The sequence below is a fragment of the Schistocerca americana genome, chromosome 2, assembly GCF_021461395.2.
Source record: "Schistocerca americana isolate TAMUIC-IGC-003095 chromosome 2, iqSchAmer2.1, whole genome shotgun sequence".
Lineage (NCBI taxonomy): Eukaryota > Metazoa > Arthropoda > Insecta > Orthoptera > Acrididae > Schistocerca > Schistocerca americana.
In genome coordinates, this window is record NC_060120.1 from 696,954,289 (window position 1) to 696,981,527 (window position 27,239).

The following is a 27,239-nucleotide window of genomic DNA, read 5'->3' on the forward strand; positions in this document are numbered from 1 at the left end:
GATTTTCTTTCCAACTTATTTGATGACCTCTTCAACTGTACAGCCGACTGAACTATTCCTTATTGCTGTATCTACAGCCTAAGAGAATTTCAAGCTTATCTTGTCATTCCTTAGTACTTCCGTATCCACTTATTTGTGTATTGATTCTTCCTGACTAGCCTCTTAAACTTCAGCCTACTCTTCATCACAACTAGATTGTGATCTGAATCTATATATGCTCCTTGGTACACTTTACAATCCAGTTTGTGATTTCAGAATCTCTGTCTGACCATGATGTAATCTAACTGAAATCTTCCCGTATCGTCTGGGATTTTCCAAGTTTACCACCTCCTCTTGTGATTCTTGAACAGAGTATTTGCTATTACTAGCTGAAATTTATTACTGATCTCTGTCTGTCTGTCTGTACCCTCTTTCATTCCTTGTCCTAAGCCCATATTCTCCTGTAACCTCTTCTTCTGCTCCTTCCCCTAAAACTGCATTCCAGTCACAGCTTGCGATGTTGTATTGGTTTGCTGTTTATTCTGATCCCTCTTTCATTCCTTGTCCTAAGGCCATATTCTCCTGTAACCTCTTCTTCTGCTCCTTCCCCTAAAACTGCATTCCAGTCACAGCTTGCGATGTTGTATTGGTTTGCTGTTTATTCTGATAAGAACAACCCTATCACTGAACTGTTCACAGTGACACACTCTTTACCTTACCTTCATAACAAACCTTACTCCCATTATACCATGCTGTTGATATTACCCTGTACTCGTCTGACCAGAAATCCTTGTCTTCTTTCCATTTCACTTCACTATCCCCTACTAAATCTAGACTGAGCCTTTGCATTTCCATTTTCAGATTTCCTAGTTTCCCTACCTTGTTCAAGTTTGTGACACTTCACGCCCCAACTCGTAAAACATTATCCTTTCATTGATCATTCAGTCTTATTCTCATGGTCACCTCCCCCTTGGCAGTCCCCTCCCGGAGATTCGAATGGGGGACTATTCCAGAATCTTTTGCCAATGGAGAGATCATCATGACACTTTTTCAGTTATAGGCCTCATGTCCTGTGAACACATTTTACATGTCTTTAATGCAGTGGTTTCCATTGCTTTCTGCATCCTCATGCCATTGATCATTGCCATTTCTTCCACCTTTAGGGGCAGTTTTCCACCCCTAGGACAAGAGTGCCCTGAACCTCTGTCCGCTCCTCCGCCCTTTTGGTTGGTTGGTTAATTTGGGGGGAGGACCAGACAACGAGGTCATCAGTCCCGTCGAATTAGAGAAGGAAGATGGCCGTGCCCTTTCAAAGGAACCATCCCAGCATTTGGCGGAACAAATTTAGGGAAATCGCAGAAAACCTAAATCAGGTTGGCTGGACACGGGTTTGAACCGTCATCCTCCTGAAAGCGAGTCCAGTGTGAAACCACTGTGCCACCTCACTCGGTCCTACCCTCTTTGACAAGACCGTTCACAGAATGAGGGTGACTTCTTATGCCAGAAGTCTTTGACCGCCAGTGCTGTTATTAGTCAAAATTTAAGCAGTGGCAGGATTCGAACCCAAGACTGAGGCCGTTTTGATTATTCATCAATAACTGTCTTTGCCCTAATTGGGGTTTGCCTCACTGCAGACAAGCCTTATCAGACACCTCGTCTGCTCTGACCTATCTACTTTTATTTCTCCTTAAATTATTTCCCACTGCCTTAGTTTTACCACTCCTACATACTTTCATAATTCGATAATTTTTTTTACAGCCATAATTAACTCCAGATGAACTATTTCTTTACCAAGGCACTGATTACCTTTCTGTTGTTCAGTTCCTTGACCCCCAACCAAGCAGCCAACCAACCAACCAACCAACCCACCCAAACCCATAAGCTATTCAACATATGTAACAGAGATGAAAGTGGAATCACTGTATTATGGAAGAGTTGCACATTTCATTTTAGTTTTATTTGTGGTAACAACATTTTTGAGATGATATGTGGACTGTTTATGAAAATGCATTTCCTGACGAGGTTACTGAATTTTCAACATGCCAGAAACGTTTACATTATTGAATGTAGGTAAACATATTATGCAAACTAAATCTTAAGAATATGTCATGTTCTCATTTGCTCCAAATTGGAACTCTGTCAGATGTCTCTAATAAGAGATAATTTGGAAACAAACTACCAATACAGATGTGAACTGCATTGTGTGACATAATAATGTTGTGCCATGTGGCACCATATGTGTGCAAGTAGGAAGAGAACAGAACACTGGTAATATTTTTATAGTTGCCTACAGTTTTCGGAATGTAGGATGTGTCAGTAGACTGAATTGCAGTACAGCCTGAGTCATAACTTAGTTTGAAAGCTGTCAGTTTGGGTGTGAGTTGGCAAAGCCAGTGAATGCGAATGTGAAAGATTTAGTTGTTGTAAAACACTGATCTGTAGTGTAGACTGAGACCTTGGTTGGATATAAAAGTGACAGTTTTGTTCTGTGTTAGTGAAGGCTTCAGCTGATCCGATAATTTGACTTAGTGTGACTTGTAATACTCCTCTTGCACTCCAAGAGATATGTGGTCACCTGGTTTCATTCGGTGGAACAGATAGCCTAGTTTATAATTAGTGTTGTTGTGATTTGTGACCAAATTTTCTATTTATTTCTAACAGAACCTGAAAAGATTGTGTCTGTTAATCGTGACGAGGAAATTGAACAGGCTGGAAGAAAGAAGATTAGAAATACAAAGTACATTGCCTCAGTGTAGTAGTAGTAGTAGTAGTAGTAGTAGTAGTAGTAGTAATTCAAGCCTTGGTATCAATCGGCATTTTTTATCCCTCACATTTCCTTCTATTACCAAACAGACAATTCCTTGATGCATCAGGATATGTTCTATCAATCAGTCCCTTCTTTTAGGCCAGTTGTGCCATCAATTTGTTTTTCCTCAGCTTGATTTGTTATTTGATCTAACATCTAAAATCGAACATTCTCCTGTAGCACAGCATTTAAAAGCTTCTATTCTTTTCTTGTCTGAACAGCTTATCATCCACCTTTAACTTCCATACAAGGCTACATTCCAGACATATATCTTCAGAAGAGACTTGCATACACGTAAGTTAGTATTAGATAGTGGAAAATACAGGCTGGAATGTAACAATATAATGAAAAAGATGTTGCTACTCACCACATAGTGGAGATGCTGAGTCGCAGAAAGGCACAACAAAAGACTGTTGGAAAGATAGCTTTTGGTCAATAAGGCCTTTGTCACAAGTAGACAACACACAAACACTCCAATGCAACTCACACAAAAATGACCACAGTCTCTGGCAGCTAGAGCCAGACTGGTGAGTAGCAGCTATCATTTTCATTATATTGTTAAGCTGATATTAGCTGCTAACAGGTTCCTTTTCTTCAGAAATGCTTTTCTTTCTATCGCCATTCTGCATTTATACCCTCTCTGCTTCGGCCATCATCAGTTTTGTACTGTCCAAATAGTAAAACATATATACTGCTTTAACAATCTAGTAAAAGGTATATTGCTTCTCATCTTAAAGATGGCATATTAAGACGCAGACAGGCATAATCAAAACACTCTTCCACATAAGCTTTCGGCTACAGCCTTCAACAGAGAAAGAGAAAAACACACCATTCATTCACACAAGGAAGCACACCTCCTACATTGTTGGTATTCCTACCTAGAGTTACATCTACTACTTTCATTTCTCGTTTTGTAATCTGGTTACCTCAACATACCCAGAATAAATTTGATTACACATCCCTTTTTTTTTTTTTTCTTTACTGATATCCTTGTTATAATTCCTTTTCAAGGTACTATCTAGTCCACTGAACTCTTTCCTAATCCTTTGTTGTCTCTGACAGAGTGAAAATGTCACCAGCAAACCTCAGAGTTTTAATTTGTTCTCCTTGAACTTTAATTCCCTTTCCAAATATCTCCTTCATTTCATCTACTCCTTGCTCAGTGTACAGATTGAACAACATTAGGGATAGGCTACAACCCTGTCTCATCTCCTTCTCAGTTGTAGTTTCCCTTTCATGTCTTTCAGTTCATATAATGGCAGTCTGGATTCTGTATGAGCTGTGAATAACCTGCGTTTTATCCCTATTACCTTAAGAATTTCAAAGAGTGCAGGCCAGTCAACATTGTTAAAGGCTTCCTCTAAATCTACAAATGCTATGAACATAGGTTTGCCTTTCATCAAGTCATAGGATCAGTATAGCCCCCAAGTGTTCTGACATTTCTCTGGAACCCAGACATTCTTCCCTGAGGTTGGCCGTGAACAGTTTTTTCATTCTCACGTAAATAATTTATGTCAGTATTTTGTGACCTTGGCTTACTTGAAAGTGATGATCCAGTAATATCCACACCTGTCGGTACCTGCTTTCTTTGGAGTTGGCATTATTAAACTCTTTCTGAAATCAGAAGGTACTTTGCTTGTGCCATATTTCTTGCGCACCAAATTGAATAATTTTGGCATGACTCACTCTCTCAGTGATCTCAATAATTCTGTGAGGGATTGTCATCTATTCCAGGGAACTTCTTTCTGTTTAGGTCTTTCAGTGTTGGGTCAAATTCTTCTTACTGTGTCATATCACCCATCTCATCTTCACGTACTTCCTCTTTTCTTTCTCTTCTTTACTTAGTACAAGCTCGCCATATGATCTCTAGATATTCACACTGTTGCTTGCCTTTTATCCAAAATTGCTTTTTAATTTTCTTGGAGGTGGCGTCTATATTTACCCTAGTTACTCATGCTTCTACAGCTGTGTGTTTGCCCTCTAGCCATTCCTGCATAGTCAGTTTGCAGTTTCTGTCAAGTCTCATTCTTAGAAATTTGTATTTCTTTCATCTGTTTCATTTGCTACATTTTTATATTTTCTCCTTTCATTAGTTAAATTCAGTGTCCTTTTGTTATCCAGGGGTTCCTATTCGGGCCTGCATTTTTACTAGTATGATCCTTTGCTGTCTTATCTACTTCATCTTTCAAAAACTATGCCTTTACCTTCTGCTGTATTCCTTTCTCTTGTCTAATTCCAACATTGGCTGGTGCTCCCTCTGAAACACTGAGCATTCTCTGGTACTTCCAATTTATGAAGGTCCAGGCTCCTTAAATTACTACCGTTTTGCAAATTTTTGGTTTTAATCAGCATTTTGTAACCGTTAAATTATGGTTGGTGTTCCCTTTTGCCCCTGGAAATGTCTTACTGTTTAAAATCTGGTTTCAGACTCTGTCTTACCGTTATACAATCAGTCTGATATATTCCATTGTCTGTCGCTTTATTAGACTTACCTTTTGCTCTACAAGCCTTTGGTAGCCACGCACTTTCACTGATTCACCACCTGAAATTAGATGATCTAGGATCTACACCTAAAATGAAGAGCCAATTCCTTTGGGAGTTCAAAATGATAATTCACCAGTCTTTAATTGTTTCACTGTGATCCTACCGGTGATGACCAGGTCTCATACAATCTAATAATATTTGCACACAGGTAGCTGGTAGACACACACATGGAGCTCAGCAGTCACTGCACCTTTCGGAAACAGACTTGAACATAGTACTTATGAAGTGCTCTGAGGTTGCTTCACTCTTTAATTAAGTTAATACATCACAAAACAATTCTTATAACCACCAATGTTTTGCAGCTGAACCAAAACTGCTCATTTTAACAGATGTTGCTCATGTCTATGACATGCTTACTCAGCCTGATTAAAGCAAATGTAGAAAAAGCACAAACAGGCCCTGAGGCTGGGCTGTATATGTAATTGATGCCAAGCTAATACTGAAACTAGACTGATGAACGCTAAAGCAGAACCAAACAAAGGCTAAGAACAGACCGACTGAAATGGCGGGAGAGTTGCCCTTATAAAGACTTGCTCCGGAATAGTGTACAGTATTGGTTAATTAATAATAGTTTATAAATTCTATAGGTCGTAAAGTTAATCTTTTAGTGGCTATTGATATTTTGTTATATTTTGTTTATTTATCATGTGCAGCATCTATTAAAATATGCAGTACCTAATTTAAGTGTGTGCAGTGGGAATCCTGGGTTTATGGCCATGAAATCCATCTTCTATGTTAAAATCCAGGTAGATTCAGAAAAATCAGACGATCAACAATATACCAACATTTCCTGAAAATTCACAGGGGTTTGGCTATAATTGGCACTGAAAATTTGGATCAGGTGAAATATTTAATTGTTATTGCCTTTCAAACAAATTAAGTTTGAGCTAATGTAAATAAATTATTGAAAACAGGAAAAATGGCAATTAATTTGAAAGTGATCTTTCCTACCAAATCTACCTATTAGTGCATAAGATTTTCCGTATGGCTAGATGTATGGAATTTTATAATTGCAATAACTTTCGATTGGCATCATTTCTGATGAAACTAATTAGCTCATTCCATCAGAACAACAAACTGAATGATTTAAATCAAACAATGGAAAATCCAGGATGGAATGTAACAATATCATGAAAAGGAAAGTTGCTACTCATCGTATGGCGGAGATGTTGAGCAGCAGATAGTTCTTAAGGTGTTCATCAACTGTAGAACACACACACACACACACACACACACACACACACACACACAAAACTTTATTATTCAAATCATTCAGTTTCACAACTAAAACTTTTGCCCATTAAGACTTTCGTCAACAGTTGACGACACACACACACACACACACACACACACACACACACACACACACACAAAACTTCGCGTGTGTGTGTGTGTGTGTGTGTCGTCAACTGTTGACGAAAGTCTTAATGGGCAAAAGTTTTAGTTGTGAAACTGAATGATTTGAATAATAAAGTTTTGTGTGTGTATTGGGGGGAGGGGGGGGGGGGGGGACACTGCAGGAGCCTCCACGAAGATTGCGTTCACCACTCGAACAATAAGCAATCGGACATCCCCTGGAAACGACCTAGTCGGCCAATCCTGCAAACACCGGAGCACCAAAACCAAAGATGACAAAACAACTCTCCGAAGAGACTCAAAAAAGGCCTTTATCAAGACCATCACTAGTGACAACTTCCTGCAATATTGAAGGCTTATCTGCAAATAAAGAAATTTTATTATCTGACATGTGCAAACGAAACAACTGTGATGTTTTAGTGTTACAAGAAACACACAGAGCACCAACTAGCCATAGACCAAAAATACAGGGCATGAAATTAGTTCTTGAGAGACCACACGAAAGATACAGAAGTGCTATATTTGTGAAACCGAACTTAGACGTATGCTCCTGTGCTCTGACCTGCGAAGAAAATATAGAAATTTTAACTATTGAGCTACATTCATGTACTGTAACATCCGTGTACAAACCACCCAGTGCGAGGTTCAAATTTACGGAGCCTGGAAATTTCCATTCAAAAAACATTAAAGTTGTATTAGGAGATTTTAACTGTCACGGTCTCGCATGGGGTTATAAAGAGACAAATGACAATGGCGAAATGCTGGAGATCTGGACAGACCAGGCTAAACTGAAATTGATACATGACCCAAAGTTGCCTGCATCATTTAACAGCGGAAGATGGAAACGAGGATATAATCCAGATAACATCTTTGTCTCCGAAAAGGTATTCCTGCAAACTGTAAAGCAAATCGAGGACCCAATTCCAAGATCGCAACACAGAGCAATAACTTGCTGCATTACTGCAGTAATCAAATCAGATGTAATGCCCTTCAAGAGACGCTTCAATTTCAAAAAAGCTCATTGGGAACTTTTCACAGAGGACCTTGATAAGGAGATCTTGGAAATTAAACCAGAGATACAATCATATGAAACTTTTATAGACCTTGTCAAGAAAATCTCTCGACGGCGCATACCTAGAGGGTGCCGCACCCAGTATATCGCTGGACTCAATGGTAGCAGCAAGGAAGCTCTGAAAAAGTATGAAGAACTGTACAATAAGGACCCCCTCTCAGAGGAAACGATCCAGGCAGGTGAGGTACTGATGTCTGGTATCTCCGAAGCGAGAAAGGAAAAGTGGTGTAACCTCCTACAAGAGACGGACATGAAGCACAGCAGTAGGAAGGCATGGAAACTGGTCAAAAGTCTCAACAACGACCCAACAGAACCACAACCAAATTACAGTGAAGTTACACCTGATCAGATAGCTCACCAACTACTCATGAACGGAAAAACTAAAAGGAAGATCAGGAATGGCAAAATTAAAAGAAAATTGAACGAGGAGATTAGCTTCCTAGCTCGCCCGTTCTTCATTCGTGAGCTACAAGATGCCATCAACGATTTGAAAAACAATAAGGCCGCTGGCCTCGACGATCTGAGATCTGAGCAAATTAAACATTTTGGACCGGGAGTACAAGCGTGGATCCTAGAGCTAATGAATAACTGTATCACAACAATGCTAATTCCCAAACTGTGGAGGAAAGCTCGGGTTATTGCGTTATTAAAACCAGGGAAAGACCCAGCTGAAGCAAAAAATTTCCGGCCTGTCTCACTGCTTTGTCATTTATTTAAAGTGCTGGAGCGAATGATCCTCAAACGCATAGCTGATTATGTGGACAAAGCCCTCATTAACAAACAAGCTGGATTTCGACCAGGAAAATCATGCTGTGGGCAAATCCTTAATCTCACACAGTACATTGAAGACGGCTATCAGAGAGGAGAAGTAACTGGGGTCGCATTCCTGGATCTCAGTGCTGCATGTGACACAGTTAACCATAAGTTGCTTACCCAGAAAGTGTATAATGTCACTAAGGACTACACCCTTTCTATGTTCGTGCAATGCATGCTACAGAACAGACGCTACTATGTAACCTTACAATCTAAAAACAGCTGATGGAGGACACAGGAAAATGGACTTGCACAGGGTAGTGTCTTGGCTCCAATATTATTTAACATCTATATCAATGATCTTCCGATCAGCCACCAGACACGAATGTTCATATATGCTGATGATGCAGCAGTGGCCACTCAGGATAAAACCTTTGAACAAGTGAAGGACAATCTCACAGGAGCCTTAACAGAACTTGCTACCTATTACGACGGCAATAATCTCAAACCAAACCCTAGTAAATCTCAAGTATCCGCCTTCCATCTTAGGAACAAACAAGCCAAACGGAAACTCCGAGTAATGTGGCAAGGGGAAGAGCTGAAACATACAAACAGCCCAAATACCTGGGAGTAACACTGGACAGAGCACTTACTTTTATTAAGCAGCACTGTCACAACACTAAAAAAAAAGGTCTGTGCCAGGAACAACATACTGCGGAAGCTAACAGGTTCATCGTGGGGAGCTCAACCACATGTTTTGCGCACCACGGGTCTGGCGCTGAGTATCTCAGCAGCGGAATACGCGGCCCCAATTTGGAGGAACTCTGCTCACACCTTGCAAGTTGACGTCGCCGTAAACGAAACTGTACGTATTGCCACAGGATGCCTCAAACCAACTCCCACAGACATCATTTATCCCATCATAGGCATAGCAACACCCACTATCTGCAGACAAGTAGCCGCTGAGATCAAAAGATCAAAACAAAAGAATGATCCTCGACACGTAATACATAAGCACCGAAAGCAACATGTCCGGCTGAAATCCCGCAGGAGTTTCATTGAAACTACTGAAGAGCTTGCCACCAAGCCCGTCGCAAGGTGGTTATCTCTTTGGGAAGAAATGGTGCCATACTCCACAATGGAACTAGTTGAGGAGGGATCTGCAGGATTTCAACTACCTTTTACAACTTGGAGGTCATTAAACCGGCTGCACATTGGAGTAACTGGGTGCAAATCAAACCTATTTAAATGGGATTACAGTGATAGCGATAGGTGTGAATGCGGAGCAATGCAGGACTTGGACCACCTATTGATTTGCCCAGATATGTCTATAACATGCACTAAAGATGATATTTTGAATGTCAATGACAAAGCAAACTACGTTGCTAAGTACTGGGAAGGGAAGATATAATTGGTGCATCCGGATACGGAAGAAGAAGAAGAAGGGGGGAGGTTGTTTCTACACTTTTGATAATCTGCATAACGAGTGCTCATTGCAGGAACTTTAACACATGAATTTTGAAATTTTATGTGGACCTTAATATTTTAGTGTACTCAGAGTGATTGGAGCCAACCTGCTTCGTCACATGGTGAAGGTGACCAAAAGTTTCAAAAAATACTTAAGTTAAATAACTATACATTGGTGACAAAAATTCTTTTCTTTTACTTATTGTATTGATGGTTCGAAAGTTCTTAATGCATGGCAATGGAAAACCTCTGAATACTAATCGTTCTCAGGACTGTTGTTATTTGTTCCCCCCCCCCCCCCCCCCCCAAATTTAATTTGGCGTGACCGGAATAAAACAACTCTGTGTCTACGTCTTATGTATGTCATGTGTTGACCTTTCATGATGACAACTAGAGAAATAACAAAAATTAATATATTATACTTACCTGTCTATAGACACACAAATAAAACTTTGCAAATTATTGGTGATATCAGCTGAAGCAGACTGTCTTGTCTCAGTTTCTTTATGTACACACATTCATGAATGTGGCAGTAGTGTGACCTTATGTATGCAGCAACAATGTGGCACAGTGGCTATAGCAACAATGGCCTGTAATGGCGGAGTGAGCAAATTGTTGTTGTACGTAAGTGTCTGTATGTTAACTTGTGAATTTGTCACATAGGTCATACAGTTGAGATTTTGAGAGATGTCAGTGTGAAAATTCCGTGTGTGTACAAATGTAAATTGTGTTAATTGAAGAAATATGGCCTGGATGTTTTAGAACTGTGTCTCATAGAAATTTTAAATGGAAAAATAAGCATTAACAAAGCTAGGTGAGAATATTATATTCCCAAAGGAACCCTGATTGACAGAATTCATGGTCCAGTGTTTTGTTTCTGTGGAATTTCATAAAGCAAATTTGTAATCAGATTTTTCTGTCCTAAAACTTTTTTTGTATGTACTCTAAAATAAGTATTAAAAGTTAATTATTATGATTTATTTTTAAAGTATTGATAAAGTTTCAGAACAATTGAAGTTGCCCTAGAGCCATAAACAATCCACAATTGCCACATAACAGATAAGCAGTCAACCTCATCCCCAGGTAGGATGAAGTCTTTTACCATCTCTTACAGCAAAATGTGTTAAATGCCTAAAATTTTATTACTACAGTTCAATAACAATGCTCTGAAAGAAAAATCGGTTTCTTAATTTTATTGTTTTCAGAAATTTGTAAGTTTAAGGTCCAAACTTCACCTTATTTGACAGTACAGCCTTCGTTCAAGATTCTTAAACCAATGATTAAATTATGCTCTGTACAAAATTCTGCCTGCAATCTTCCTGTTTCATCCCTTTCCTCCAGTTGGTGTTCTCTTACGTTTTTCTCTTACTTTTTTTCATACTACTGAATTCCAATCACCCATCATAATTAAATTTTCATCACCTTTAACTATCTGAATGATTTCACTTACCTCATCGTACACTCTTTCAATTTCATCATCTGCGGAGCTAATTGCCATATAAACTTCTGCAGCGATGGTGGGTGTGTCTGTCTTGGCTACAATAATGCATTCACTATGATGTTCATAGTGGCTTACACAGATTCTAATTTCCTTATTCATTATTAGGACTATTCCTGCAATGCTGATATTGGACCAAAATATCTTATCATTTGACACAATCTTCCAAAATTCTTGCATTGTTAAATATAAGTTATTATGGTGATTGGTACAGTAATTCCTTCTTTTGATTTAGAGTTATTTTGTTCAGTTTTGCCCTGTGATAGGTTTGCTTTCCACACTTTCCCGCCCCCACTCCCCCTCCACACTCCCACCCTCCCCCGCCTCTTTCAGTACACACCAGTACACAGTCTGGCATGGCTACAGCTTGTTGATTATGACATAATGTACACATCATAGAAGAAAAGCATGTAAACACCATTTTATTAAATATTTAAAAACATAGTCTGAAAATAAGTGATAGGTATAAAGTCACAAATTTTTTTGGAACATTCTTTTCAATTTTAAGATGTTTTTGGTTAACAATATACAGTTTTCATGCTATCAGAATGTGTGATTGAGTGATTGAAGAGTGTATGTGAGGAACGTATTTTACATTACAGTTGATTGTATATGTATGGGCATTTACATAATGTACATGTGGATGGCATACACTGCATGAAAGGCACAATGTAAAAATTGCTTGCATTTATATGAGAAAGTAACAAGTTTACTTTAGTCCTTTGGACATGTAAAGATACTCTGTTACACTTACAGGATAATTTGGCATTGAATAACAGCAATATGTAAAAGGATATATTGCCACTGACTATGTAGAGGTGGTGTTGGGCTATTGTATGTGATTGCACATGTGTGAATGTGTGCGTTATGTTTTGTCTAAATCTGATGGAGGGCTTAGTCTGATAACCAATAACATCTAGCAGTCTTTTTTGATGTACCTGCCTGCCACTCAAAGCTATCTCTGTGTAGTGAGTAGCAGTATGACGTTTCTATGTTGTTATTGTTGGGTAAAGTTTGTCATAGTTTAGAGGACACATTTTGTATATTATACATAAATTCATTAAAGGGTTATTGTTCAAGTAGGTGAAGCACGTAGTTATAAGGGAACAGCTACAACACTTGGTGGCCGTAGTTTGTTTTAGCCAGTAGATAGTCTGTGTGAATCAAAATACTGAAGATTTGGGATCTGTTCCAAAAAAATAAAGACAATTTTCTTGTGGCTATGAAATTTTGTAACAAGTTTAATAATGCATTTTGTGTAGGAATGTTGTGTTAGGGTTAGCATAAAGTGGAAATTAATGCTTATATCTGATTTGGGTGATTTTTCTGAGTTTTTATTAGATAAAGTGAAAATTATGTTTCTTACTGCATGTAATAAGTGTGACATATTATGCAGACTTTGCTTAGAAACACTAGCTCAGTAAGACGTAAGAAACTGTAAAATGTTTAGGGAAGCATAACTCATCACTGAATACTGTGTGTACATTTGATCGTTACTATTAAACTGGCTTTGTCACATTGTCTTTATCAGAAGCTCATTGGTGCAGTACAGTTACTGACTGTCAGTGAGAGTTTTATATGAATAAACTGTATATTGAAGGAATAAATGAACATATACTAACAAAGAGATAGAGGGGCTGGCCAGTACTTACCTCAGCTCAGTACAGCCGATAGATACACATAAAACAGAACTGAAAATTTACATTCCTAGCTTTCGGAACTTTGTTCCTTCATCAGGGAGGAGAGAGGGGAAAAAAGGGAAGAAGGGAAAGTGGATTCAGTTACTCACAACCCAGGTTATGAAGCAACAGGGAAAGGTAAACAGGGAGGGTAGCAAGGATGGAGGCATGGTTGTCAGAGGGAAGCCAAAGATATCTTTGGCTTCCCTCTGACAACCATGCCTCCATCCTTGCTACCCTCCCTGTTTACCTTTCCCTGTTGCTTCATAACCTGGGTTGTGAGTAACTGAATCCACTTTCCCTTCTTCCCTTTTTTCCCCTCTCTCCTCCCTGATGAAGGAACAAAGTTCCGAAAGCTAGGAATGTAAATTTTCAGTTCTGTTTTATGTGTATCTATCGGCTGTACTGAGCTGAGGTAAGTACTGGCCAGCCCCTCTATCTCTTTGTTAGTATTTGTTTCACATCTTATATGAGATTTTCCATTAATCATTTTGAATAAATGAACATTATCTTTTGTAGTATGAACTGTTTATTGGAAACACATAATTTGCATTTAGTGTGGACTTTGGGGCAATTTTTTGTTGACTTTTCTATTTGAAAGTCTAGTGCAGTTGTTTTTTGAAAGCTTACTTAATTTAGTTATTAAAGCAAGACCTCGTGTATAGAATAAACTTAAAGGAGATTATAAAACCGCATAATACAATTTAGAGACCAATCCCACACTGTCAGTTTGCAGCAGCTTTCTTCAACTGGGTTGCATTGTTAGTTATCCTAGATCAGGCAGCTTACTGAAATTAGTTTGGAATTAGATAGAAGGCACTGTGCTGCTGTACACTATAAGTATTGGTCAGACATAGAAAAGACAGCAAGTCTTTCATTACAATCATTACAGTAAACATTTTCAAATGCTTATAAGCACTGTAGAGTCATTTATCTCTGCCCTAGCTAATTGTTTATCACAAACTTTGACTTTTGGTAATGGAAAATTAGACTTTATTGATAATGTATGGCTTCCACCTGATTTAGAACATGACATAAGCAAATCACAAACTGCGTGATATACATGGAGAAAATAATAGTGCCGATCAGGTTTTGAAGTTCTGAAAAGCACCAAATCCTGAACATCTCTCTCTCTCTCTCTCTCTCTCTCTCTCTCTCTCTCTCGTACAGGATGCTTTAAACAATTATTTGAAAAGTTTCATTTAACAGGATGCAAGAAGTCACAAAGTACTCACTGCACATAATCTGCAAATCCATGGTATGCATGGAAGATGAGAGCATGAGAAGAAAAACTATATTTAATGGTGCAGGAGCATGGATAGTCTACAAGCATCCTGTCCCCCTGCCCTAGTGACCATAGCAGATTGAACATTGTCACAGAGGAAAATAAATTGCTACTTCATATGTCAATATGGGGTAACATACAAGACAATTTGTTTCTTCCTTCTGTATACTCAAGCTTTTTTTTTACAAATCATAAAGAGATTCTGATCACCATGTTTCAAATTTAAGTATTTATGACTTTTATCTGTGAGTAAATTTGAAACAAAGTGGATGTATCCTGCCACTGCAGTAATATGGAGATGGACTTGGAGAATGGTGGTGGTATTATTCATGCCACACATAGTTTCATCTTCAGCAGGTGCATCTCCGGGGCTCATGACAAACACTTTGCATGTGGCTGACCATTATAAGAAAATAAATACATGGTGCTGTAGGTGATTTGGCTTTCACATTTCAAAGTTGAAGATTTTTTTTTGTGTTGCTTTGTGAATGAAACTGTTACCTTGCCTTTCTGCCCAGCACAACCACAATTGTTTGACAAATGAACATTATGTCACCTCTACAGGACCATACTGGGTGGCCAGCCGTCTACAGTGAGTCTGATAATTGCCGATTTGGATGTCAGGATTCCATTTCTACAAGGCAGTATATGAAAATGTGAGGCAAGGCAGTATATGAAAATGTGAGGGCTGTTTGTTACTTTTTTTCTCCAAAAGTAGGGTTTCATTTCATCAGATGCTAGGGGCTGTATATATGGCTCAGCATCCATGGCTAGTAGGTGGATGTATAAGTAATTGTACTACTAATGATGGCTCAGAAGTTGGACTGTACATCAAACATCACAACACAGCTATTTAAAGTTGAGTACACAACTGGGATATGTGTTACATATAAGCAAAGATGTCTTAAGTAGATATTATTGAAGATGTTGCTTGGCAGACAAATCTATGAAGATGATTGATGTTATTAATATCTGGTCAGCTTTCCACCACTTTGAACAAAATCCGGAAATTCTTTTAGGTTTGGTGCTATTGATTCTGAAGTACGCAAGGCTTTTTGGGATTTTGTTAATATTTTCAACAAGGCAACTGAAAATAACTAGTCATCTGCTAAAGCACATTAAAAAATTGAAATTAGCAATTATCTGTGATTTATCACGTATAAGTCTAGAGTTCACAAGATGACCTTAATCAGCCAGACACTTCTTACCAAACAAACAGAATGTATTCTGAATGAATTTCATATCCTTCAGTATTGCATGTCATCGTATTAAGCAGGGTGAGACAAAACTAATTTTCAAGGCTCTGTACTCTAATACTGCAAATGCTTGTTGCGCCCTTTTGAGTAAAGTTCCTATAGTTTCCTTGAATCATTTAAAGTAAATGCTAGGATGAGATTAATAAATATGTTCTTTTGATGAAGTAGACTTCCAAAAACTTAATAATTGTAATATCTTTTGATTGTGGAACCCATTCAGAAAGCTTGCCATGAATTTCTGCACTTCAGATGTTAACTGATGAATCCCTGACCTGTCATTGTAAGTAAAATGAACCAATAAACTGAAATATTGTATGTATTGCATTACATTTATTTTCAGTATGAAAGGTTCAACTCTGGGTCAAATACTAGATGCGAAGCCTTCATTAAGAATTGGTGTTGATGGGGAGGAACTGCCAACACGAGGACCACAGATAAGAGTCTTTGGGAAAAGTGTAACAAGTAAAACTGTTTGCAAACCTGATGGCGTAAGTTTCATCCATATTTATATTGAGAAACTCATCTCATTGACATAGGCTGCTTTCTTTTCACAGAATGTAAAATAAACAACAAATTAAAATTATTTTTGTTTTTAAATTTTGTATTTCAGTCTGTAGAACATCATAAAACTGTTAGAGACAATCAAGGCAATGAAGAAACAATTGTAACACGGCAAATTGGAGACAAGAAGTACACAGTCATCACCCACACTGATGCCAACGGTGCGATTAAGAGGAGTGAGACCTTCCAAAATATGGATGAAGGTAAAATAACTTTGATGCTACTCCATTTAAATGTCTCCAAGGAACTTAACTAGCCTGGGTCCAAGTGTATTGATTTTGTGGTTCGAGAGCTGGGGGTGGTGAGCACCCCAAATTCTCTATAATATTAAGCTCACAGCATGTTTATGGCCATCCTGTGACGGGAAACTTTACTTGTTATAAATGTTTGGAAGTAATTAATTCCAACAGAATATTGTGGTTAAGTAATTCTAACAGAATATTTTGTGTTTGTGAGTAGTGGAGTACAGTGAGAGTTTTGTAATAAGTGATATTATCGTGGCAGGATTGTGGTAATGTAAGGCACGTAGAACAATTAGTATTAATTAAGCTAATACTGTTGGTGATGACTTGGACAGGATTACTACTCAGACTCGCAATAGGGTTCACTTTATTCAGCTGTTAATGCATCATAATCAACTCCACTTGATTCAACTGTAAGATTAGCTGATGTGGGTCTTGAGAAGAGGTGGGTGACTGTTCATAATACCCACATTTTGATGGTGCTGGTTGAGATTGGGTTACACTTGCATGGCCAGCACCTGAATAGGACTGGGACACAGGTGATTAGTTAAGCTTTCTTTAGCTCACTGAAGGCTGAATTCCTTTCAAAATTTGTAGGAGGGCCAGACCTTTTACAAAGATGAAATCAATTAAGCAGTACCCCATCTTCAAATACTCATAGATATTGTCTTCATAGGTTGTCCTCTAGTTGAGGTACACTGTAAGGAAAAATGAGTAATAGGCTACCAGATGATGGAAGAATGTGGAGTCATTCCCCAAAATAGTGAACAGAAGTTGTAGAGACACAAGACAGCTTTGCATTTAAAACCAGTCTCCAAGCACACACTTACCAAGAAGTCCTTGGTACGTACAATTTAGTGTCAAATGAAATTCTTTCATTGTATGTTCCAGCCTTTGGTCTCACATATAGTATCATTACTAGTTTCAGTTACCAAGTCATCATCAGGTGACCTGTTTAACAAAAAAGAAACAGGGGACTGTAAAATACTAGGAAACTAAATTACAAATTGAACTAACTTTTATAAATGCACTTGGATATGTTAGATGGTAGCTCATCAGCAGAAATGGCCAGGAGAGGCACTCACATTGTGAGCACATATTTGCTCTGATTTTTGCTTCTGAAGGCTAACTGTGAGTGATACGGTATTAAACATATTCATAGTATAAATTTAATTGCAAGAGAGAGCCTGCATAAGTAAAAAAAAACAAAAAGATAACTACTGCTGTAGATAAAACAAACGCATACTAGAAGCAGGATAGATGATGCATGCTTTCAGACATAATCTGCAAGTAGCAAACTTGAAGCTGGCAGTTGCAAGTGTACAATAAACAATCAGAACAAAAGTCATCACCTGTAGTCCAAAGACTGATTTGATGAAGCTTTACATGCTATCATATCCGATGTCTCAGGACATGTCCTATCAACCAGTACCTTCTTATAGTAAGGTTGTGCTATAAATTTTATTTTTTCCTAATTCGATTCAGCGCCTTCTCGTTAGTTATTCTATCTACCCATTTAATGTTGAACATTCTTCTGTAGCACCATATTTCAAAAGCTTCTGTCCCCTTGTCTGTTCTGGTTATCATCCACATTTCACTTCGACCAGACAAATACCTTCAGAAAAGATTTCCTGGCACTTAAATTTATATTCAGAGTCAACAAATCTCTCTGTTCCAGGAATGTTATTCTTGCTGCTGCTAGTCTGCATTAAATATCCTCTTTGCTTTGGCTTTTTTGCTGATAAAATAGGAAAACTTATCTGTTCCATTTAGTGTTTCATGTCCAAATCTAATTCCGTCAGCATCACCTGATTTAATTCAACTACTTTCTTTTGCCGTAGATCATGTTAGACTGAATAACATTGAGGATAGGTCACAGCCTTGACTCACTCCATTCTCAACTACAGATTTCTGTGCAAGTTACGAATAACCTTTTGCTCCCTATATGTTATCCCTGCTACCTTCAGAATTTCAAATAATGAAACAACTGTTAAATCAAGCTACTGTTAGAAATTGGGAGTCGACAGAAAAAGTGTTTACTGCGCACCTGTGATTGCCAGTTACCAGTTGACTACTTGTACAGGCACACATTTAGGCTGTAGTCATCAACCCTGCCTCTAGTGTACATCTAGCTCACCTAAACCAGTATTTATGTCATTTTCTTCCTGGTATTCGCTTTGAGAAGTCTTTGTCTCACAATCAAGTTTCTACTAGGAATATATTTTTTACCGACTTTATAGTATTACTGCACATAATTAACAGTAGCTTCCAATTACTGAGCAAGGTGGCGCAGTGTTTAGCACATGGGACTAGCATTTGAGAGTACGATGGTTCAAACCCGTGTCCGGCCATCCTGATTTAGATTTTCCCTGATTTCCATAAATCGGTTCAGGCAATTGCCCTTGAAGGGCACGGCTGACTTCCTTGCCCATCCTTCCCCAATATGATGAGACTGATGGCGTCACTGTTTGCTTCCCTCCCCCAAATCAACCAACCAACCAAGCACTGGCAGAAGGTGGCACACATGAACATGAGGGGACAGAGGGAAAGAAACAGCTCCTGGTCCATTCAGTTGACAAGCTATGATGAAATGTATTTAAGTTTGAAGAGAATCAGAATTTTTATTGTCACATGACATACAGAGTTAAATCACAAGATTTAATGTACAGGGGACTCATCAATACTGCAATTACAATTTATGTGTATTGCAGAAACAATAATTATTAATTTATAATTTACAGCGGCCGTGTGTAGTCTAATAACAGTATTACTGTAAAAAGAATGAATAATTATTATAGTCATTTATTAGACATAAAACTTTTAAACTTAATTAACAAAGCATTTTAGCCACTTGCTCTCTTGGTCAGATTGTCATATTAACAGTAAGAAATTATTCGAAGGAATAATAACCATTCTGTACGAACAACTGTCATAGTTCTTGCTTTAGTTGCCCCATCTCCATGCTGAGCATTTGTTTCTTTTTTAGAATGTTGTAAATATTCATGCCCATGTATTCTGGAGTTTGTGCAAACAGCTTTAATCTGTATGTGGGAAGTATGAAATTCTCCATGTTCCTAGTACTGTATTGATGTTAAAAGTTATTGTCCATGAATAACATGGGATTACTGTATACAAAAATAATCAGTCCATAAATGAACAAACTTGGGGCACTTAATATTTTTAAATTTCTTAACAGTGTACGACAGGATACTTTCGGTTTTGCATTAGATATATTTCTAACAATTGATTGTTGTAATTTTAAGATTCTAGTCATTTTGCTTATGCCTCCCCCAAAAATAATGCCATACCTTATAACTGATTCAAAGTAGCTGTGGTAAACTATTTTTCTTGTCTCCAAGCAAGCTGAATATGACAGAATCTTCATTGCAAATGTCAATCTGTTGTGAAGACCAGGGTAGTTTTTGTTCCAAATGCACGCCTAAAAATTTAACACAGTCCGCTTCTTTGAGTTCTTGGTTTCTATGACTAATGTGGATCTTTTACCTTAGACCTTTTAGTTTTTAACTGCAGCAAATGACTTTTCCCAATATTCAGTTTTAGCCCCTTTAGTTGGAGCCAGTTTTCCAAACTGGCTAATAGTTTTGTGATGGTGGAAGGCATTTGTCCAGCAAGGGCAGAAGTATCATCAGCAAATAAAACGGAGTGTGAATTTATGTTCAGGGGTAGATCATTTGTATAAAGTAAAAACAAAATCGGACCCAGATTTGAGCATTGTGGAACACCTTGTGAAATAATCATCCAGTCAGAGAAGGAATTTCCCTTGCTTGATGATATAACTACCTGTTGTTTTCTGTCTGTGAGGTATGACCTAAACCACTCTAAAGCACAACCCCCAATTCTGTATCTTTCCATTTATACAGGAGTAAGTGATGGTTTACAAAATCACATGCTTTTGTGAGGTCACAGAATAATCCTGCAACTTTTCTCGACTTCTTTAAGGCGGAACTGATTTTTTTTTTTTTTTTTTTTCACAAACTCGTAATGGCATCTATTGTACTCCTGCCTTTTTGAAAGCCATATTGATTATCTGAAATTATGTTTGATGTCTGTATAATTTTTTTAATTTGTGTTACTACCACTTTTTCAAATATTTTTGAAAAAGTCGGGAGAGTAGGGATTGGTCGGTAGTTGCCCTTATCTTCTCTTGAGTCCTTTTTTTTTTATCACCTCATACTTTACGACGACTGGAAACTGGCCTTCTTTGAGTGATTTATTAATTATTGAGCAGAGAGGGTGAGCTATTATCCTGGCGGCTGCTTTAGCCACTTTGGTAGGTATGCCATCCCACCCAACAAATTTTTTGTTTTTTAGCTGTACTATAGTTTTCTCTACATTTTTAATTGAAATTTTGTCAAATTTGTTAAAGTATTCTTCTGCTCTGTGTCTTAAATGTACTTTCTCTGCATAAGCATGTACATTTAAATCTGATTTAGATACATTTATAAAAAAAAGTGTTGAATGGCTCTGACATCTGAGCCGGGTTTGTTACAATTTTATTCCCCACCTTAATTTTGGAAATTCTTTGCTGTCAGTTCTAGTCTCCAGTTCTGATTTTATGATGTATGTACTGCCTTTGATTTGTTTCCATGAGTTGAAATGTATTTATTATTAACCATTTGTTTTGCTGCTTTCACTACCCTTTTAAATATGCTTTTATATTGTTTAACATTCTTAATGAAAACGGGGTCTTTGTTGTATTTCAGTCCCTCGTGCAGTTGTATTTTTTTTTTCTTCTTTTTTTTTCACTGGATATTTTTATTCCAGCAGTGATCCAATTTAGCTTATTAGACACTTTTGTCTAGCACACTCTCAGTGGAAGTTTTGATTAAATACATGTAAAAGATTTTCAAAAAAATATGTTAACATGTAGAGAGTTTGGAATCTCCTTGGACTTGCTGCATAACAAAGGTGTTTTGATTTTTATTTCCATTTTCTTCTTTCTTTGTAAACAGATTACCTGATGATAAATGCTAAGGAATCATAACCACTAATGATGACTCTAAGCTGAAAAATACAACAAAAAGAATTTCTTTACAGTGCAGTCACTGTGTTCCCCTCGGGCAGTACACCTAGTCTATGTATGAATGACAAATGTAATGAATGACAAACTAATCTACTTTCCTAGGTAGCTCTTTTCCATTGGAAAAATACAGTTCTGATAAGCAACCAGTTTATATAGGTACGCTATTAATTTCTAATGTAGGAAAAAATGGAATCTATATAATAATACAATGATCAACCCATTTATAGAATTTTAATACAGACAATACTGCAGTGTACTTTATAGAGTGTCACCAAGAAGTCTAAAACAGTTCATTATACATGAGAGGAACAGCTCACAGAACACTTAAAACTATGAGTGTTAACATTCATTCATTCATTTATTTATCATTATAAGCATCACAATACTGTGTAGTTTTAAGTGTTGAATTGGCTGCTGTCAGGCTGTTGCTTAAAGGTTCATTTACGTGGGCTGTAAAAATTGCAGAATGCTGACAATATTGTGTGGCACTGTTGCAGCCAGACAAATTGCATCCACATTTATAGCAACATTATCAGCGGTTTTGCCAGGCATTGTTTCTGGCTATATGTTTCTGGACCAGAAGTGTTACACCAGGCTATACTATTGCCACAAAATAGGCCAAAGTGAGCTAGTGGAAGTAAGTGGAACTCTTCAGTTTTTACAATGGTATAAGGAAAAGGATACATTGCTACTCACTGTAAAGATGACACATTGAGTTGCACACAGACAGGATGAATAGACTTTTACACATTTAGCTTTCAGTCAAAGCCTTCTTCAAAAAAGAAATCTCACACATATTCATTCACACAAGTAAGCACACTTCACACGCACGACTGCCACTTCTGCACCTCTGGCACCTTGGACTGGAATGCAATTATCACGCGAATGAAAGCAGCAAATTGGAGAGGGCAGGAAAGGGAAAGGGAAAGGGAAAAGGAAAGGGAAAGGGGCACTGGGAGCATTGGCAGAAGGTGACACACCTGAGCATGAGGGGACAGAGGGACAGAAACAGTTTGGTGGAGGGTGTGGGGTCAGTAGGCTACCGTAGGTTGAGGCCAGGATAATTTTGGGAGCAGAGAATGTGTTGTGAGAACTACTTCCATCTGTGCATTTCAGGAAAGCTGGTGGTGTAGGAGAGGATCCAGATGGCCTGGGTTGTGAAGCAGTGATTGAAATCAAGCATAGTATGTTCAGCTGGATGTTGTGCCACAGGCTGGTCTACTTTGCATTTGGTTAATTTGGCAGTGGCCACTTGTCCTAGTGCACAGCTAGTTGTCAGTCATACCAATATAAATAATGTGCAATGCTTGTAGGAGAACTTTTATATGACATGCTGCTTCCATAGGTGGACCAGCCTCTAATGAGGTGGAATGAGTCTGTGACAGGACTGGAATAGGAAGTGCTGGGTGTGTGGATTGGGCAGGTCTTGCACCTGGGTCTTCCCTAGGGATATGATCCCTAAGGGGAGGGCTTGAGATTGGAAGTGGCCTAGGGATGGAGTAGGAAGTTCTGGAGGTCGCGTAGGTGATGGAACATCACTTTAGGAAGGGTGAGAAGGGTTTTGAGTAGGATATCCCTCATTTCAGGGTGTGATGATAAGTAATTAAAGTCCTAACAAAGGATGTGTTTCAGTTGTTCCAGTCAGTGGTGGTACTGGCTGACAAAGGGGACACTCCTGTGTAGATCGTTCTTGGGGTTGGTGGGAGAATTGGGAGTGTGTAGAGAACTCACACAGGAGATCTGTTTGTGGACTAGGTTTCACATCAGACAAGGGAGAAAGATACAAAGAACAAAAGAAATTGTGTTTTTGGAAGTGTCTTTTTTTAAGGAAGCCAGATGCTTCAGAAAATTTAACTTGTGAACTGATCTTGGGTACATAACTTTTCCAGAATTGTACAAGGATGTCGAAATGTAATTGCTAGTGTCTCATAGAAACAATTGCATTGAGAACTACTAAAACTGATTCAACTCAGAGTGTACACAAGTTACAAAGTAATGGTTAATCATCCTTGGGTTTTTAGTTACTAGTGATCTGTTCTGAAATTTAATGTACCTCTTTAAAGCACGTTGTTTATTAGTAAACCTTTTGGTACCATAAGTAAGCAGTGATTTTGTAGGAGAACTGAAGGTTTCATTAAGGTAAGTTTGAAATGAGAATATAGTTTTTATTTATATTTTATTTTTGTTCATCAGCACACACTACTGTTTACACTACCAGTTTCTGTGTCAGGGCCATCTAAAATAGTATGAAACTCATGTGGATGAGGAGCAACATCCATTTTCATTTTTCCTGTGCAACTTTTTTGCTTTGCATTTGGCATAAGTTTGAAGATTTTGGAATTTTTTCTGTACTGCATCAAGCGTTAGTTTGAGTTCATCGGCAACAGCTTGCCACCTTTACTTTTTCAGATTGATGTCTTTGTATACACTACTTTCGATTTCCCGTTGCTCTGGTCATAGAAGCTTGACATTTATGAAATTTACAGGACTCATGTTTATCCACTTCTCTCCATTGCCGTTGAAATATGGTATCCCGGACGAGACACAAGTTGAAAATATGGTCACTATTTTTTATTTACTTAAGTTTGGCATATTTCGTGAGAGTACCTTTTCTGTTACATGTATACAAGGCGATATTAGTCTTGGCTTCAGTTGTCTAATGAAGTATGATTCCACAATGCATCTTTGTCGGCTGTAGAAATGACCTGGTTCAACGTGTTTGCCTCAGTTTTGGTGCTTCAAATACCATTTCTTCGAATGTAGTTTCTTCTTATAGTTTATATAAAAAATAGTAACATAATTCAAAATTATTTATGATGGCGACCTGCACATTCTTCTTCCGTCAACACACACCAAGAGTTCACTGCCGACTGACTATAGTCAAAGACGACTCCAACGTCAAAGATATTTTACACAACACACAAACTTCCACTTGTAATCAGTCTCTTTGCTATTCGTCGACACATTTACTAATAGTAATCAATATGCTTTCACTCTCAAAAATATAAGTAAATTAACATATAATAAGGCAAATTATAATAAAAATTCTGACAAGAAATATAAGAAAACATTTACAATTTGGTATCGACAAATCCTGTAGAAAATAACCCATCTCCCAGATCCATTACAACTGCTCCCTAGGGCTTTTGTTGTTATGGACATATACAACAAAATCCCGACCACTCTCAGTAATGGAACTGTAGTACACAATTAGTACATTAATGATGCAGTCTGATAACCTCTTCCAAATTTGGACTCTTTGAATCTGTGGACTTGTTACTGGCTCTTGTTGTAATGATCCTTCCCCATCAATCTCATACACAAAAAATTCAAGTAAAGAAATTATTTGACATGACAAATATACATGGTATAAAACTTACATGAGAAATATTCTAACATACAGCATACGGATTGAAAATAATAGAAAGGTAAAACTCATTTCCTAGAATAAGATTAAATTTTTTTTTTATTAATGTTAATTTCATTATGCTTACATATTGTACAGTAAAAATGATACTGGAAATATATAGTGTAGTGGAAAACAAAGATGATGTGACTTACCAAATGAAAGTGCTGGCAGGTCGACAGACACACACACAAACACAAACATACACACACAATTCAAGCTTTCGCAACAAACTGTTGCCTCATCAGGAAAGAGGAAAGGAGAGGGAAAGACGAAAGGATGTGGGTTTTAAGGGAGAGGGTAAGGAGTCATTCCAATCCCGGGAGCGGAAAGACTTACCTTAGGGGGAAAAAGGACGGGTATACACTCGCACACATATCCATCCACACATATACAGACAAAAGCAGATATATTTAAAGACAAAGAGTTTGGGCAGAGATGTCAGTCGAGGCAGAAGTGCAGAGGCAAAGATGTTGTTGAATGACAGGTGAGGTATGAGTGGCGGCAACTTGAAATTAGCGGAGATTGAGGCCTGGTGGATAACGGGAAGAGAGGATATATTGAAGAGCAAGTTCCCATCTCCGGAGTTCGGATAGGTTGGTGTTAGTGGGAAGTATCCAGATAACCCGGACGGTGTAACACTGTGCCAAGATGTGCTGGCCGTGCACCAAGGCATGTTTAGCCACAGGGTGATCCTCATTACCAACAAACACTGTCTGCCTGTGTCCATTCATGCAAATGGACAGTTTGTTGCTGGTCATTCCCACATAGAATGCGTCACAGTGTAGACAGGTCAGTTGGTAGATCACGTGGGTGCTTTCACACGTGGCTCTGCCTTTGATTGTGTACACCTTCTGGGTTACAGGACTGGAGTAGGTGGTGGTGGGAGGGTGCATGGGACAGGTTTTACACCAGGGGCGGTTACAAGGGTAGGAGCCAGAGGGTGGGGAAGGTGGTTTGGGGATTTCATAGGGATGAACTAAGAGGTTACGAAGGTTAGGTGGATGGCGGAAAGACACTCTTGGTGGAGTGGGGAGGATTTCATGAAGGATGGATCTCATTTCAGGGCAAGATTTGAGGAAGTCGTATCCCTGCTGGTTAGCCACATTCAGAATCTGATCCAGTCCCGGAAAGTATCCTGTCACAAGTGGCGCACTTTTGTGGTTCTTCTGTGGGAGGTCCTGGGTTTGAGAGAATGAGGAAGTGGCTCTGGTTATTTGCTTCTGTACCATGTCGGGAGGGTAGTTACGGGATGCGAAAGCTGTTATCAGGTTGTTGGTGTAATGCTTCAGGGTTTCCGGACTGGAGCAGGTTCATTTGCCACGAAGACCTAGGCTGTAGGGAAGGGACCGTTTGATGTCGAATGGGTGGCAGCTGTCATAATGGAGGTACTGTTGCTTGTTGGTGGGTTTGATGTGGACGGACGTGTGAAGCTGGCCATTGGACAGGTGGAGGTCAACATCAAGGAAAGTGGCATGGGATTTGGAGTAGGACCAGGTGAATTTGATGGAACCAAAGGAGTTGAGGTTGGAGAGGAAATTCTGGAGTTGTTCTTCACTGTGAGTCCAGATCATGAAGATGTCATCAATAAATCTGTACCAAACTTTGGGTTGGCAGGCCTGGGTAACCAAGAAGGCTTCCTCTAAGGGACCCATGAATAGGTTGGCTTACGAAGGGGCCATCCTGGAACCCATGGTTGTTCCCTTAAATTGTTGGTATGTCTGGCCTTCAAAAGTGAAGAAGTTGTGGGTCAGGATGAAGCTGGCTAAGGTAATGAGGAAAGAGGTTTTAGGTAGGGTGGCAGGTGATCGGCGTGAAAGGAAGTGCTCCATCGCAGCGAGGCCCTGGACGTGCGGGATATTTGTGTATAAGGAAGTGGCATCAATGGTTACAAGGATGGTTTCTGGGGGTAACGGATTGGGTAAGGATTCCAGGCGTTCGAGAGTGTGGTTGGTGTCTTTGATGAAGGATGGGAGACTGCACGTAATGGGTTGAAGGTGTTGATCTACGTAGGCAGAGATACGTTCTGTGGGGGCTTGGTAACCAGCTACAATGGGGCGGCCGGGATGATTGGGTTTGTGAATTTTAGGGAGAGGGTAGAAGGTAGGGGTGTGGGGTGTCGGTGGGGTCAGGAGGTTGATGGAGTCAGGTGAAAGGTTTTGTAGGGGGCCTAAGGTTCTGAGGATTCCTTGAATACCATGTCACCCTCACAACACCCCCACAACGTCCCCATTAAATTTTATTTACATTCCCTCCGCAAACATGCCTTCACCCTTGCCAGATTACGCTCT

The 27,239-nt window shown here is 38.8% G+C and overlaps 1 protein-coding gene across 1 annotated transcript in view; it reads left to right on the forward strand.

The window, feature by feature from the left end:
• LOC124595047 (HCLS1-associated protein X-1) overlaps nt 1–27,239 on the forward strand; it is a 93,730-nt gene that overhangs the window by 49,872 nt on the left and 16,619 nt on the right. The window contains exons 5-6 of the mRNA XM_047133611.1: nt 16,036–16,183; nt 16,306–16,459. Of these exons, the coding sequence (XP_046989567.1) occupies nt 16,036–16,183; nt 16,306–16,459 (302 nt within the window). The remainder of the gene's footprint in view (nt 1–16,035; nt 16,184–16,305; nt 16,460–27,239) is intronic.